This window comes from Oncorhynchus kisutch, linkage group LG23, assembly GCF_002021735.2.
Source record: "Oncorhynchus kisutch isolate 150728-3 linkage group LG23, Okis_V2, whole genome shotgun sequence".
NCBI classification, from domain to species: Eukaryota; Metazoa; Chordata; class Actinopteri; order Salmoniformes; family Salmonidae; genus Oncorhynchus; species Oncorhynchus kisutch.
The window spans coordinates 40996043-41013675 of NC_034196.2; the positions used below are offsets into that span (position 1 = coordinate 40996043).

Here is a 17633-nt window from a genome sequence, read left to right on the forward strand (position 1 = left end):
TAACCACTAGGCTACCTGCCGCCTCTACACTCTAACCACCAGGCTACCTGCCGTCCCTACACTCTAACCAGCAGGCTACCTGCCGCCTCTACACTCTAACCACCAGGCTACCTGCCCCCTCTACACTCTAACCACTAGGCTACCTGCCGCCTCTACACTCTAACCACTAGGCTACCTGCCGCCTCTACACTCTAACCACCAGGCTACCTGCCGCCTCTACACTCTAACCACTAGGCTACCTGCCGCCTCTACACTCTAACCACCAGGCTACCTGCCCCCTCTACACTCTAACCACTAGGCTACCTGCCGCCTCTACACTCTAACCACCAGGCTACCTGCCTCCTCTACACTCTAACCACTAGGGTACCTACCGCCTCTACACTCTAACCACCAGGCTACCTGCCACCTCTACACTCTAACCACCAGGCTACCTGCCGCCTCTACGCTCTAACCACCAGGCTACCTGCCGCCTCTACACTCTAACCACTAGGCTACCTGCCGCCTCTACACTCTAACCACTAGGCTACCTGCCGCCCCGTAATGGGGCATGTTTGCTTAGTATTTCCGACGAACCCTTCCCATCACTACTTTAAAACCTTTTTTATGATTGTTAAGTCAAAGACAAAACTATGTACACAAACTGCTGAAACAAGAGCAAAAAAGTGTAATAAAAATCCTTTAAACAGATTGTGTACAGATCGATCTCGTGTCTACAACTTCTGTGTTAACTTCCTTGATAAGCGGCTAGTTTTACATGGAAGAAATTAGCTTTATGTGCCGAATTTGGATCGTGAGGAAAAACAATGCAAATAATTTCCCTGTTCCCTCTGTGTTTCTAAGATAAGCATTACATCATGTTGGCTAATCAATCCCAAAATGCCGCAGTAAAAGGTGACCCCCCCCCCCCCCCCCCCCATTACCCCTTGGAGCACAGTTCCAGCTCAGTTAATAAACAGTACTTCAAATCAAATCGTGTAGCGAAATGCTTGTGCTTCTACTTCTCGACAGTGCAGCAATATCTAACAATTCCACATATACCTAATACACACAAATCAAGTAAAGGAATGGAATTAAGAATATATACATATGGATGAGCCATGTCAGAGAGGCACAGACTAAGGTATAGTAGAATACAGTATATACATATGGATGAGCCATGTCAGAGAGGCACAGACTAAGGTATAGTAGAATACAGTATATACATATGAGATGAGCCATGTCAGAGAGGCACAGACTAAGGTATAGTAGAATACAGTATATACATATGGATGAGCCATGTCAGAGAGGCACAGACTAAGGTATAGTAGAATACAGTATATACATATGAGATGAGCCATGTCAGAGAGGCACAGACTAAGGTATAGTAGAATACAGTATATACATATGAGATGAGCCATGTCAGAGAGGCACAGACTAAGGTATAGTAGAATACAGTATATACATATGGATGAGCCATGTCAGAGAGGCACAGACTAAGGTATAGTAGAATACAGTATATACATATGAGATGAGCCATGTCAGAGAGGCACAGACTAAGGTATAGTAGAATACAGTATATACATATGAGATGAGCCATGTCAGAGAGGCACAGACTAAGGTATAGTAGAATACAGTATATACATATGAGATGAGCCATGTCAGAGAGGCACAGACTAAGGTATAGTAGAATACAGTATATACATATGAGATGAGCCATGTCAGAGAGGCACAGACTAAGGTATAGTAGAATACAGTATATACATATGAGATGAGCCATGTCAGAGAGGCACAGACTAAGGTATAGTAGAATACAGTATATACATATGGATGAGCCATGTCAGAGAGGCACAGACTAAGGTATAGTAGAATACAGTATATACATATGGATGAGCCATGTCAGAGAGGCACAGACTAAGGTATAGTAGAATACAGTATATACATATGAGATGAGCCATGTCAGAGAGGCACAGACTAAGGTATAGTAGAATACAGTATATACATATGGATGAGCCATGTCAGAGAGGCACAGACTAAGGTATAGTAGAATACAGTATATACATATGAGATGAGCCATGTCAGAGAGGCACAGACTAAGGTATAGTAGAATACAGTATATACATATGGATGAGCCATGTCAGAGAGGCACAGACTAAGGTATAGTAGAATACAGTATATACATATGAGATGAGCCATGTCAGAGAGGCACAGACTAAGGTATAGTAGAATACAGTATATACATATGAGATGAGCCATGTCAGAGAGGCACAGACTAAGGTATAGTAGAATACAGTATATACATATGGATGAGCCATGTCAGAGAGGCACAGACTAAGGTATAGTAGAATACAGTATATACATATGAGATGAGCCATGTCAGAGAGGCACAGACTAAGGTATAGTAGAATACAGTATATACATATGGATGAGCCATGTCAGAGAGGCACAGACTAAGGTATAGTAGAATACAGTATATACATATGAGATGAGCCATGTCAGAGAGGCACAGACTAAGGTATAGTAGAATACAGTATATACATATTAGATGAGCCATGTCAGAGAGGCACAGACTAAGGTATAGTAGAATACAGTATATACATATGAGATGAGCCATGTCAGAGAGGCACAGACTAAGGTATAGTAGAATACAGTATATACATATGAGATGAGCCATGTCAGAGAGGCACAGACTAAGGTATAGTAGAATACAGTATATACATATTAGATGAGCCATGTCAGAGAGGCACAGACTAAGGTATAGTAGAATACAGTATATACATATGGATGAGCCATGTCAGAGAGGCACAGACTAAGGTATAGTAGAATACAGTATATACATATGAGATGAGCCATGTCAGAGAGGCACAGACTAAGGTATAGTAGAATACAGTATATACATATGGATGAGCCATGTCAGAGAGGCACAGACTAAGGTATAGTAGAATACAGTATATACATATGGATGAGCCATGTCAGAGAGGCACAGACTAAGGTATAGTAGAATACAGTATATACATATGAGATGAGCCATGTCAGAGAGGCACAGACTAAGGTATAGTAGAATACAGTATATACATATGAGATGAGCCATGTCAGAGAGGCACAGACTAAGGTATAGTAGAATACAGTATATACATATGGATGAGCCATGTCAGAGAGGCACAGACTAAGGTATAGTAGAATACAGTATATACATATGAGATGAGCCATGTCAGAGAGGCACAGACTAAGGTATAGTAGAATACAGTATATACATATGAGATGAGCCATGTCAGAGAGGCACAGACTAAGGTATAGTAGAATACAGTATATACATATGGATGAGCCATGTCAGAGAGGCACAGACTAAGGTATAGTAGAATACAGTATATACATATGAGATGAGTGCAAGATATGTAACAGGATGAACACTCTTGTGGCTGCTTTGTGTGAGGTATTGTTGTTTCTACCTCCTTGCCCTTTGTGCTGTTTTCTGTGCTCAATAATGATTGTACCCTGTTTTGTGCTGCTGCCATGTTGTGTTGCTACCATGCTGTGTTGTTCTCATGTGGTTGTCATGTGTTGCTACCATGCTTTGTTGTCATGTGTTAATGCCATGTTGTTGTCTTAAGTCTCTCTTTATGTAGTGTTGTCTCTCTTGTCGTGCTGTGTGTTTTGTCCTAAATGTTTATTTAATCCTGGCCTTTTGGTAGGCCGTCATTGTAAATAAGAATATGTTCTTAACTGACTTGCCTAGTTAAATAAAGGTTAAATAAAGGTTAAATAAAGGTTAAATAAAGGTTAAATAAAGGTTCAATAAAGGTTCAATAAAGGTTCAATAAAATATAAATAGAACATTTGAGGGAAACTATGTGTCCTTAAGCAGACAAAGTGGCTAACACTCCCTAGTACCTTGCCGATGACAAGCATACCCATAACACGATGCAGCCAACACCACGATTGAAAATATGAAGTGGTACTCAGTGATGTGTTGTGTTGGATTTGCCCAAAACATAATGCTTTGTATTCAAGACAAAAAGTGCTTTTTTTTCTGACATTTGTTGTAGTATTGCAAACTTATTGTAAACAGGATGCATGTTTTGGAATATTTTTTATTCTGTACAGGCTTTCTTCTTTTCACTCTGTCATTTAGGTTGGTATTGTGGAGTAACTACAATGTTGTTGATCCATTCTCAGTTTTCTCCTTATCGTAATCATTTAACTCTGTAACTGGTTTACAAGGTCATCTGTCGTTCTGCCCCTGAACAGGCAGTTAACACACTGTTCCTAGGCAGTCATTGAAAATAAGAATTTGTTCTTAACTGACTTGCCTAGTTAAATAAAGGTTTAAAAAAAAGACCAGTGGGCTTTTGAAGCGGGATGAAAAGCCATTCTCCGATAATTTTTCATGGAAAACATGTTCGCTGTAAGGCCTAAAGCATTTAAACAGTACATTTCATAAACTTCTGACTTGTTCTCATGAGAGAGTTTCTCTTAGGGTGAAAGGTCATAAAACATCAATACATTGATAATAATTTGGTGTCAAGAAAATGGGTTTAGATCCAAGGTTGGCAGAAGGTCTTTTCACACTACAGTATGGTCATGTGTAACTGGCTACAAAACATGAGACAAGAAGCATAGACAGGTGACAGAGTTTGAGACAGAACTTTATTGTGATAGCTCTACAAAGGTTTCCTCTGTGATCTAGGAACAGATCCTTTCTCTAACATTCAAACATTAGAAAACACAGCGAACTTGGGAAGTGCATGGCTTTTATCATGTGATTTGCTGTTAGCCTGCCTGATAATGGATTGGATGCGCTGACGACCACACGTTTGTCAAATAAATAGGGAATTTCGGGGACTATTCTTTTCTGCGTAATATTAAGGATCCAATCTCATCTCATCATATTTGCAAATTCTTAATTATTCTGATCTTCTGAATCACTGAGGAACAAACACTCGATGATGTTAGCATACAGCAGACAGACCACATGTTGGGCACGACAACAAGGAAAGGCAACTCATGACATTAGAAACTGAAAAAAATAAAGTCATCATGCAGATTAGCAGTTCTGGTTATTAAATCAGCTGTAAAGTTGTTCTCTCCCTAACTTCTATCTCTGTCCGGATACAGTACTTTTATGTGACATCTCACGTCTCGGTTAGGACACCCCACTCCAGTTATAGAGAGGATGGTACTGCCTATATTGCCGTCTTATGGGAATCTGACAGAAGCAGTGAAAGGAGGAGAACTGAAGGTAGCCATTTGCGATTGCTCTTGATTGGCCCAGGGTGGCGTTTACTCCACCTTGATAGGCCCAGGGTGAACGTTTACTCTCCCTTGATTGGCCCAGGGTGAACGTTTACTCCACCTTGATTGGCCCAGGGTGGCGTTTACTCTCCCTTGAAGCGAGGAGGCCTCTTCTCCTTGAACGCAGCCAGTCCCTCCAGCCTGTCTTTCGTCGGAATCACCTTGGAAACGAAAGACAACAACGTATATGTTCTATTTTGAGTGATCCTGCGAGCGATGGTGGTTGTTGTTTATGCGTCATACTGTGTGAGTTGTTTGATGTACAACTGAAGACTGTTCAAAGTGGTGTCCAAAGTGAGCGTAGATATGCAGCAGGTGGAAGAGGTACACTATGTCAATAGACACTATCTAACCTTGACAAAATCGTGGCATCATTGTATGTGAACTGCATATAAAAAGAAGTGTACATTTTAAATAGTTCTAGCAGAAAAATAAGCGTCAGAAATCAACAGCATATGGGCTATTTAACAGAATATGGGCTATTTAACAGAATATGGGCTATTTAACAGAAGGGTTGTGGAATTGAAGTTCTTGTTCATGACTAGACGTACCTGGGCATAGCATGCTTCTTCAATTGCTAATCCCGTATTTAAATCCACCTGAAAAATATCAAGATATTAGAGAAAATAACAAACATATGCAGCAATATCAACCGTATAAAATAGCTATTTTCTACCATCTTTATTCTTGACCAGCTATGAGGTTTCCTTGTTTCATCATTTCCTGTCATTCCTACAGGATCGAAACTACAGATGTAGCGTCTTAATTTGATCACCCTGTTGCAGAAGAACATTCCTGCAATGGAAATGTAAAACTTGTAGTGTATTATTGGTTTAAAAAGGCTTCTCACGTTTGTAATTTCCACTGAAATTTCAGACTTGATTTTCCCTTATGGAAAATGTATTAACAACTATAAAAATGTCCATTAATTACACTGAACAAAAACATAAACGCAAATGGTAAAGCCTTGGTCATATGTTTCATGAGCTGAAATAAAAGATCCCTGAAATTTTCCATACGCATAAAAAGCTTGTTTCTCTCAAATTTGTTTACATCCCTGTTAGTGAGCATTTCCCCTTTGCCAAGATAATCCATCCACCTGACAGGTGTGGTATATCAAGAAGCTGATTAAAAAGCATGATCACTACACAGGTGCACCTTGTGCTGGGGACAATAAAAGGCCACTAAAATGTGCGGTTTTGTCAAACAACACAATGCCACAGAAGTTTTGAGGGAGTGTGCAATTGGCATGCTGACTGCAGGAATATCCACCAGAGCTGTTGCCAGATAATTTTATGTTAATTTCTCTACCATAAGCCGCCTCCAACGTCGTATTAGATCATTTGGCAGTACGTCCAACCGGCCTCACAACAGCAGACCACATGTAACCATGCCAGCCCAGGACCTCCACATCCAGCTTCTTCACCTGCGGAATCGTCTCAGACCAGTCACCCGGACAGCTGATGAAACTGTGGGTTTGCACAACCGAATAATTACTGCACAAATTGTCAAGGAAACTCATCTGCGAGCTCGTCGACATCACCAAATGCTCATCTATGATGGCCACTGGCACACTGGAGAAGTGATCTCTACACGGATGAATGGAGGTTTCAATTGTACCGCACAGATGGTAGACCGCGTGTACGGTGTCGTGTGGGTGAGCGGTTTGCTGATGTCAATGTTGTGAAGAGAGTGCCCCATGGTGGGGTTATGGTATGGGCAGGCATAATCTATGGACAATGAACACAATTGCATTTTATCGCTTGCAATTTGAATGCACAGAGATACCATGACGAGATCCTGAGGCCCATTGTTGTGCCATTGATCCATCACTTCATGTTGCAGCAAGAATCTGTACACAATTCCTGGAAGCTGAAAATGTACCAGTTCTTCCATGGCCTGTATATTCACCAGACATGTCACCCATTGAGCATGTTTGGGATGCTCTGGATCGACATGTATGACAGCGTGTACCAGTTCCCGCAAATATCCAGTAACTTTGCACAGCCATTGAAGAGGAGTGGGACAATATTTCACAGGCCACAATCAACAGCCTGATCAACTGTATGCGAAGGAGACATGTCGCGCTGCAGGAGGCAAATGGTGGTCACACCAGGTGCTGAATGTTTTTTTGATCAACACCCCTACTTTAATTAAAGGTATCTGTGACCAACAGATGCATATCTGTATTCCCATTATCTACGGACAATGAACACAATTGCATTTTATCGCTTGCAATTTGAATGCACAGAGATACCATGACGAGATCCTGAGGCCCATTGTTGTGCCATTGATCCATCACTTCATGTTGCCGCAAGAATCTGTACACAATTCCTGGAAGCTGAAAATGTACCAGTTCTTCCATGGCCTGTATATTCACCAGACATGTCACCCATTGAGCATGTTTGGGATGCTCTGGATCGACATGTATGACAGCGTGTACCAGTTCCCGCAAATATCCAGTAACTTTGCACAGCCATTGAAGAGGAGTGGGACAATATTTCACAGGCCACAATCAACAGCCTGATCAACTGTATGCGAAGGAGACATGTCGCGCTGCAGGAGGCAAATGGTGGTCACACCAGGTGCTGAATGTTTTTTTGATCAACACCCCTACTTTAATTAAAGGTATCTGTGACCAACAGATGCATATCTGTATTCCCATTATCTACGGACAATGAACACAATTGCATTTTATCGCTTGCAATTTGAATGCACAGAGATACCATGACGAGATCCTGAGGCCCATTGTTGTGCCATTGATCCATCACTTCATGTTGCCGCAAGAATCTGTACACAATTCCTGGAAGCTGAAAATGTACCAGTTCTTCCATGGCCTGTATATTCACCAGACATGTCACCCATTGAGCATGTTTGGGATGCTCTGGATCGACATGTATGACAGCGTGTACCAGTTCCCGCAAATATCCAGTAACTTTGCACAGCCATTGAAGAGGAGTGGGACAATATTTCACAGGCCACAATCAACAGCCTGATCAACTGTATGCGAAGGAGACATGTCGCGCTGCAGGAGGCAAATGGTGGTCACACCAGGTGCTGAATGTTTTTTTGATCAACACCCCTACTTTAATTAAAGGTATCTGTGACCAACAGATGCATATCTGTATTCCCATTTATGTGAAATCCATAGATTAGGGCCTAATGAATTTATTCAAATGGACTGATTTCCTTCTATGAACTGTAATTCAGTAAAATGTTTGAAGTTGTGTCTATATTTTTGTTCAGTGTATAATCCACATAATAATTAACATTTCCTGTTGCTGTAGGATTCTTTTCTAGCTGTAGCAAACTGGCTCAAATTAGGATCCTATATCTTTATTGAGCATATGTCTGTGCATTGGTAAAATGTTCACCAACTTTAACAACAAACCTACCTAGATCCAAGACCCATTCCAAATTCACACTTTAAAGGATGAATTATACAGAATTAGGGGCAGCATTTATTTTCCTTGACAGCACAGAGAGAGGAGAAACCTACTTTCATAGGTTACCTTGGCATTTAACTGAACCAGAAATATCTCCTGTGCCATACTCTCCTTTAGAAAATAACCTACATTTAAAGAGATCGTTGTTGAGCAATTTTATAAAGGAATGCACAGAAGAATTTCTCTGCTTAAAAATGTGCATCTTTCAAGTGGGCCAGCTGTTGACCTGTATTCATATAACCTGATGGCCCCAATATGGATATTGGCAGTTTGTGTAGCCTATGATACATTAACATGGTAGAACAGGCTGTCTACAAATGACACAGCACCTGTCAGAAAGTGCGGTTTATTTGTCAGTTGTGACCGTTGGCCTCTGGGATAACGAAGTCACTCAACAGATTGTCTCAGGTTTCTCTGACGGCCTTCAGATGTGACATGGATCCCTTTGGCAAGTGAGCTCACTCACTGACTACTGAATCAGATGCTTACTTCAATCCTTCACCATGCTTTGTGGCACCGATCCCTAAATGCAGCAAGACCCAAGAGGCCCAAATACTATTACTAGACCTAGGAGGCCATAACCAAATACTATTACTAGACCTAGGAGATCATTCCCAAATACTATTACTAGACCTAGGAGATCATTCCCAAATACTATTACTTAGACCTGAGGCCATACCCAAATACTATTACTAGACCTAGGAGATCATTCCCAAATACTATTACTTAGACCTGAGGTCATACCCAAATACTATTACGTAGACCTGAGGTCATTCCCAAATACTATTACTTAGACCTGAGGTCATTCCCAAATACTATTACTTAGACCTGAGGTCATTCCCAAATACTATTGCTAGACACAAGAGGTCATCCTTAAAAGGTCATTCCTAAGGGGTCAATCTCAAATATGATTTGAACCTAGGTCTGCTTAGAACATCAACATGACTTAACCTCTAGCTCTAACCATTCAATAATAAACATATGAACAGATTTGGTCAAATTATAAAATACTGTACTTTAGACCAGTATGTGGACTGAAAACTGAATTTGGGGACATTTGATCACTTATTACAGAGATGGAAAAAGTACGAGTCTTACCTCTATGCCCTGGTTGATTGCCAACTTTGCCATCCTAATTGCAATGGGACCCTGAAGAGATCAAAGCAAAACAATAGTTTGTTTAGGGTCAAAAGTACATGTAAATAACTTCTTATGGCTGGGAGGCGCTATTTCCACGTTCGGATGAAAAGCGTGCCCAGAGTAAACTGCCTGCTACTCAGGCCCAGAAGCTAAGATATGCATATTATTAGTAGATTTGGATAGAAAACACTCTGAAGTTTCTAAAACTGTCTGAATGATGTCTGTGAGTATAACAGAGCTCAAATGGTAGGTAAAAACCTGAGAAAAATCCAACCAGGATGTGGGAAATCTGAGGTTTGTAGTTTTTCAAGCCTATCCAATATACAGTGTAAATTTGGTCTTTAGAACGTTGTTTCAGGCTTCTACTATGAAGGGGGAGCGAATAAGAGCTATTTGAATCAGGGGTCTGGAAGAAAGCCATTAGTTTAGTCACACGCGAGTAAGAGCTCCGCTCCTTTTCATTTCTAAAGACAAAGGAATTGTCCGGTTGAAACATTATTGAAGATTTATGATAAAAACATCTAAAGATTGACTCTATACATCGTTTGACATGTTTCTACGAACTGTAATAGAACCTTTTAGACTTTTTGTCTGGACCTAGTGCTCGCGCCTTGTGCATTTTGGATTACTGGACTAAACGCGCAAACAAAAAGGAGGTATTTGGACATAAATGATGGACTTTATGGAACAAAACAAACATTTTTTGTGGAACTGGGATTCCTGGGAGTGCATTCTGATGAAGATCATCAAAGGTGAATATAAGTGAATATTTATAATGATATTTCTGACTTTTACTGACTCCACAACATGGCGGGTATCTGTATGGCTTGTTTTTGTGGCTGAGCACTGTACTCAGATTATTGCATGGTGTACTTTTGCCGTAAAACTTTTTTGAAATCTGACACAGCGGTTGCATTAAGGAGAAGTATATCTTTAATTATATGCATAACACTTGTATCTTTCATCAACGTTTATGATGAGTATTTCTGTAAATTGATGTGGCTCTCTGCAAAATCACCGGATGTTTTGGAAGCAAAACATTACTGAACATAACGCGCCAATGTAAACTTTGATTTTTGGATATAAATATGAACTTTATTGAACAAAACATACATGTATTGTGTAACATGAAGTCCTATGAGTGCCATCTGATGAAGATCATCAAAGGTTAGTGATTAATTGTATCTCTATTTCTGCTTTTTGTGACTCCTCTCTTTGGCTGGGAAAATGGCTGTTTTTTGTGACTAGGCGTTGACCTAACATAATCGCATGGTATGCTTTCGTAAAGCCATTTTGAAATCGGACACTGTGGTGGGATTAACAACAAGTTTGTCTTTAAAACAGTGTATAATACTTGTATGTTTGAGGAATTTTAATTATGAGATTTCTGTTGTTTGAATTTGGCAACATGCACTTTCACTGGCTGTTGTCAAATCGTCCCGTTAACGGGATTTCAGCCGTAACAAGATAACAATGGTTGTTGTGTCTACCCTGAGTCTATATAACAGGTGGTTCCCCGGTATAATGTTGCAGGTCACTAGAAATCTAATCCGTACATAAAAGGTACAACATCTGCATTCGCTCAGGTGTTATTTCTAAGAAGTTGATACATCACGACTGTAGGCTACACTCCAAATCATTCAGTGTAGCAGCCTATTCTGAGAATCTGAGAACAGGTTTGATTTCAGGGAAACCACAGAGTCAACGGCCATGTCGGAACACCCATACTTGCATCTAAAGAGTACGCTGATTGGGTATGCAAAAATAAAACGTTTTCTATTATGCGAAATTTCCAAACATTTAGTACACTTTATATGCCAGGATGTAAAAGTAATTTCAGTTTTTTAATCTAGTATGAATTCGCTGCACAAATTGAGGAAGAAAATTCCATTTTTAGACCTAGCTGATAATCAAGTAAGGGGACACGATTTCAGACACAGCCAATGTGTAATAACATCCCTGCTTAAAGGTGGTATTACTCTGGTTTGTACAGTGTACAATGTACAGAGCATTCATCAAGTATTCAGACCCCTTGACTTTTTCCACATTTTGTTACGTTACAGCCTTATTCTAAAATGGATCAAATACTTTCCCCCCTCATCAATCTACACACAGTACCCCATAATGACCTAGTGATAACAGGTTTACATTTTTTTGTAGAAATGTATACAAAATAAAAAACTGATACATTATTTACATAAGTATTCAGACCCTTTGCTATGAGACTCAAAATTGAGCTTAGGTGCATCCTGTTTCGATTGATCATCCTTGAGATGTTTCTACAACTTGATTGGAGTCTACCTGTGTAAATTCAATTGATTGGACATGATTTGGAAAGCCACACAACTGTCTATATAAGGTCCCACAGTTGACAGTGCATGTCAGAGCAAAAAGCAAGCCATGAGGTTGAAGGAATTGTCCGTAGAGCTCCGAGACAGGATTGTGTCAAGCCACAGATCTGGGGAAGGGTACCAACCATTTCTGCAGCATAGAAGGTCCCCAAGAACACAGTTGCCTTTATAATTCTTATTAAATGGAAGAAGTTTGGAAACACCAAGACACTTCCTAGAGCTGGCCGACCGGGGGAGCAATCGGGGGAGAAGAGCCTCGGTAAGGGAGGTGACCAAGAACCTCTCTGTCACTCTGACAGAGCTCCAGAGTTCCTCTGTGGAGATGGGAGAACCTTCCAGAAGGATAACCATCTTTGCAGCACTCCACCAATCAGGCCTTTAGGGTACAGTGGCCAGACAGAAGCCAGTCCTCAGTAAAAGGCACATGACAGCCCGCTTGGAGGTTGCCAAAAGGCACCTAAAGGACTCTTAGAACATGAGATACAAGATTCTCTGGTCTGATGAAACCAAGATTGAACTCTATGGCCTGAATGCCAAGCGTCACGTCTGGAGGAAACCCTACAGTGAAGGGCAGCATTCAGAGACTGTGAGACTTGTCAGGATCGAGGGAAAGATGAACGGAGCAAAGTACAGAGAGATCCTTGATGAAAACCTAATCCGGAGCACTCAGGACCTTTTACTGGGGCGAAGGTTCACCTTCCAACAGGACAACAACCCTAAGTACACAGCCAAGACTACGTAGTAGTGGCTTCGGGACAAGTCTCTGAATGTCCTTGAGTGGCCCAGGCAGAGGCTGGACTTGAACCAAATCGAATATCTCTGGAGAGACCTGAAAATAGCTGTGCAGCGACGCTCCCCATCCAACCTGACAGAGCTTGAGAGGATCTGCAGAGAAGAATGGGAGAAACTCCCCAAATACAGGTGTGCCAAGCTTGTAGTGTCATACCCAAGAAGCTAAAGGTGCTTCAACAAAGTACTGAGTAAAGGGTCTGAATACTTATGTAAATGTGATATTTAAATGTAGTATTTTTAATACATTTGCAAACATTTCTAAAAACCTGTTTTTTGCTTTGTCATTATTGTGTATTGTGACGTCATTATGGGGTATTGTGATGTCATTATGGTGTATTGTGTGTAGATTGATGAGGAAGAAAAAACGAAATGTGGAAAATGTCAAGGGGTTTGAATACTTTCAGAATGCACTGTACGTACATGCTTTATCATATACTCACATTTGGGTTGAACTCGCGGGCCAGGTCCAGTGCTCTGAGGTAGGCGGCATCTCCGCTCTTGTTCTGCTCCACGGCATGGCTGACCAGGCCCAGTCTCTTCGCCTCTGTTCCGTCAATCGCCCGCGCCGCAAAGATCAGCTCCTTAGCCAGGGCTACCCCGATGGCCCTGGGTAGTCGCTGGGTACCACCTGGATGGAGGAGGTGAAGGAGAAGGAAGAGGAGGGGGTGGAGGAGGGGGTGGAGGAGGAGGAGGAGAAGGAAGAAGAGGGGGTGGAGAAGGAAGTGGAGGAGGAAGAGGGGGTGGAGGGGGAGGAGAAGGAAGAGGAGGTGAAAGAAGAGAAGAGATTGGATGCTACAGTGAGTAACGTTATGTTAATTAATAAATATGGCTAGCCTGCTGAAACAGAACAAAATATGAGCTATAATTCTATTTGTGAGAGCTGGCTGTTTTTATTCATACATGTAGGATTATTCATGGTTTATAACACCCAAAGACAGTCTACAACACTAACACACCTGATTTAAAACATTAACCAATCATGGAATGAAAGCCTGCACACTCTGTGAAGCTGTCCAGGACCTTTGGAGGTGGATAGGAGACCCCTGGTCTACAGTGCATCTTTGTTGAAGTTGAGTTTATTGTGATGATATGACAAGGAATATTCCCCACAAATGAGATAAGGATGAAAAGCAGTGTTTGAACAATGCTGTGGGTCATAGCACGTTCCTCCTGGGCTGTGACCTTCTGGGCTGTGACCTCCTGGGCTGTGATCTCTTGGGCTGTGACCTCTTGGGCTGTGACCTCCTGGGCTGTGATGTACTGGACTGTGATGTACTGGACTGTAATGTACTGGACTGTAATGTACTGGACTGTAATGTACTGGACTGTGATGTACTGGACTGTGATGTACTGGACTGTGATGTACTGGACTGTGGATTGTGGTTAAACTTTCTATAATACTCCACTTCTCTGTATCTTTTGGGGTGGAAAACATGTACAGTAGTGAATCAATTTCTTCCTTGTTGAAAGGACACTGTAAATCCTGACCTTTCTCATTCAGAGCAAGCAATTACCTCACTCCATCTGTGGAAGTCACATATCTGGGAGGTGAAATACAAAGACAAAGAAGGTCTTGGCTTCTCACCACCTGAATATACAGTAACCTCATCTTGCAGGAGCTGTGATGCACTTGGCAGCAGTTATGTCAAGCCTAGATCTAGATGCATCAAATATCTAGAAGGTGAACACAACTAAATGAGGGGTACAACAAAAAGGGAGAAATTTGAGATAAACAGCTATGTGCTTTTTTTTATTGGGCTTCTCTTAAAAAATGCTAAAGTAGATAGCTTTCCTGAAATGTGTATTTATTTATTTCCCCTTTATTTAACCAGGTAGACCAGTAGAGAACAAGTTATCAATTACAACTGTGACCTGGGCCAAGATAAAGCAAAGCAAAGCAGTGCAACAAAAATAACAACACAGAGTTACACATAAACAAACATACAGTCAATAACATAATATAACAATCTATGTACAGTGTGTGCAAATGTAGAAGAGTATGGAGGTAAGACAATAAATAGTCCATAGAGGCAAAAATAATTACAATTTAGTATTAACACTGTAGTAATAGATGTGCAGAAGATGATGTGCAAGTAGAGATACTGGGGTGCAAAAGAGCAAGAAGATAAATAACAATATGGGGATGAGGTAGTTGGGTGTGCTAATTACAGATTGGCTGTGTACAGGTACGGTGCGCTGCTCTGACAGCTGATGCTTAAAGTTAGTGAGGGAGATATAAGACTCCAACTTCAGTGATTTTTGCAATTCGTTTGAGTCATTGGCAGCAGAGAACTGGAAGGAAAGGCGGCCAAATTAAGTGTTGGCTTTGGGGCTGACCAGTGAAATATACCTGCTGGAGCTCATGCTATGGGTGGGTGTTGCTATGGTGACCAGTGAGCTGAGATCAGGCGGGGCTTTACCTAGCAAAGACTTATAGATGACCTGGAGCCAGTGGGTTTGGCGACGAATATGAAGCGAGGGCCAGCCAACGAGAGCATACAGGTCGCAGTGGTGGTTAGTATATGGGGCTTTGGTCACAAAACGGAAGGCACTGTGATAGACTACGTCCAATTTGCTGAGTTGAGTGTTGGAGGCTATTTTGTAAATGACGTCGCCAAAGAAAAGGATCGGTAGGAAGCCGATTCTAGATTTAATTTTGGATTGGAGATGCTTAATGTGAGTTTGGAAGGAGAGTTTACAGTCTAACCAAACACCTAGGTATTTGTAGATGTCCACAAATTCTCCGTCCAGAGTAGTGATGCTAGTCGGGCGGGCAGGTGCGGGCAACAATCGGTTGAAGAGCATGCATTTAGTTTTACTAGCATTTAAAGGCAGTTGGAGGCCACGGAAGGAGTGTTGTATAGCATTGAAGCTCGTCTGGAGGTTAGTTAACACGAACACTATGACTAACTTCCTTATCAGACTAGAATAGCGGTTATATTGCTCATGGCATTTGCTCACCAAGGTAATAAACTCAGTCCGGATGCATTTCTACAGGAAATGAAACACGTACATACAAACAATGCATTGCACATAGTCCGGAGGAAAATAAAACAAGACCTTTTAAACAAATGGCAGTGTAATTCCTTGGTAATATAGGGCTTAACAGTGAATATGGGTCAGTCACTTAATTAGCAGCGTGTATTATCAGTATGTTGACAGTGATCACAGACACATTCTCACCTCCCGGACAGGATGCTCACACGTATTTCAGTCATTCTGAATTGATCAGGTTGAGCTGATCGAACAGGGCAGAGGAGTGGTGGTGACAACAGTATTCTCTGTTAGTTGTGTTATCATTCTGACAGCTGCTACAGCCCACGTTGTGTCGACTAAGACAAAATGATAACGTGGGAAAAAATAAGGGACACGACTAAAAAGTTACATATTATTATTATTTTATATTTCTATAAATTACAGGTAAACTATACACAAGGTAGAATGTAGCTGTTCCAGACTTTAGCATATAAATAAATGCCATCTGTTTTTGTTGTCATATGAAAGTAGTTGGTTTGAAGCGTTCCTTGTTGCTCAACTCTTACACAAGAACTTGGATGGGAAAGTGTTTACCCGTGGAGGAGCCTGCATGAATTATCACAGAACCCTGATGGCGCAATGACAAACACTCGTTTGTTGCCAATTGCTGTTTTCTCTGTGTGTCTGTCTACATCTCTCTGGACTGTTTTCTCTGTGTGTCTGTCTACATCTCTCTGGACTGTTTTCTCTGTGTGTCTGTCTACATCTCTTTGGACTGTTTTCTGTGTGTCTGTCTACATCTCTCTGCTTTGGACTGTTTTCTCTGTGTCTCTGTCTACATCTCTCTGCTTTGGACTGTTTTCTCTGTGTCTCTGTCTACATCTCTTTGGACTGTTTTCTGTGTGTCTGTCTACATCTCTCTGGACTGTTTTCTCTGTGTGTCTGTCTACATCTCTCTGGACTGTTTTCTGTGTGTCTGTCTACATCTCTTTGGACTGTTTTCTGTGTGTCTGTCTACATCTCTCTGGACTGTTTTCTGTGTGTCTGTCTACATCTCTTTGGACTGTTTTCTGTGTGTCTGTCTACATCTCTTTGCTTTGGATTGCCTCATTTCTTACTTGCTTCATCAACTCATAACAGTTAGCTTAAAATAGCACAACATAACATAATAACAGAACTTTGAAGGCTAAACATTTTGATTAGCCCAAAGAATGTAGCTATTGTTTACCCATTCTACAGAGTGCAAGATAGTGCACTGCAAATTCTCAGACAACATATTCAAGACATCCTCGACAAACACACAAGTGAAGAAAAAGGCAGATGAGAGATAAGATGTTACATGGAATCGTTGTGTCACTCATCACATTATTAACCACACAATTCTGGTAACTTCTGTGGCTCGACCTCGTAGCCTTGCATAACATTGTGTAACTAAGTTTAAATACACCAGGGGGAAAATGGTGCAACAACTTCTGAGAAATCATTGTCACAATGCCATTTTCCTCATGGCGGTTGGTCAATTTTCTCATTGCTTAACCATTGCCTGAACCGTAAACATTGCACAATGGGGAAAAGCTACAGTTAGTGTCTTGACATGCCTTGAGAAAGTATGATGTAGTGCAAATAGTGTTGCACAGTGCTATCATGTCAAGGAGCTGCC

The 17633-nt window shown here is 41.3% G+C and overlaps 1 protein-coding gene across 1 annotated transcript in view; it reads right to left on the bottom strand.

The window, feature by feature from the left end:
• Positions 1 to 4601: 4601 nt before the first annotated feature.
• Positions 4602 to 17633, bottom strand: part of auh (AU RNA binding protein/enoyl-CoA hydratase) — a 62653-nt gene continuing 49621 nt past the window's right edge. The window contains exons 7-10 of the mRNA XM_020457715.2: positions 13438 to 13625; positions 9813 to 9863; positions 5820 to 5867; positions 4602 to 5429 (exon numbers count right to left, since the gene is read on the bottom strand). Coding sequence (XP_020313304.1) covers positions 5352 to 5429; positions 5820 to 5867; positions 9813 to 9863; positions 13438 to 13625 — 365 coding nt within the window. The 3' untranslated portion in view covers positions 4602 to 5351. The remainder of the gene's footprint in view (positions 5430 to 5819; positions 5868 to 9812; positions 9864 to 13437; positions 13626 to 17633) is intronic.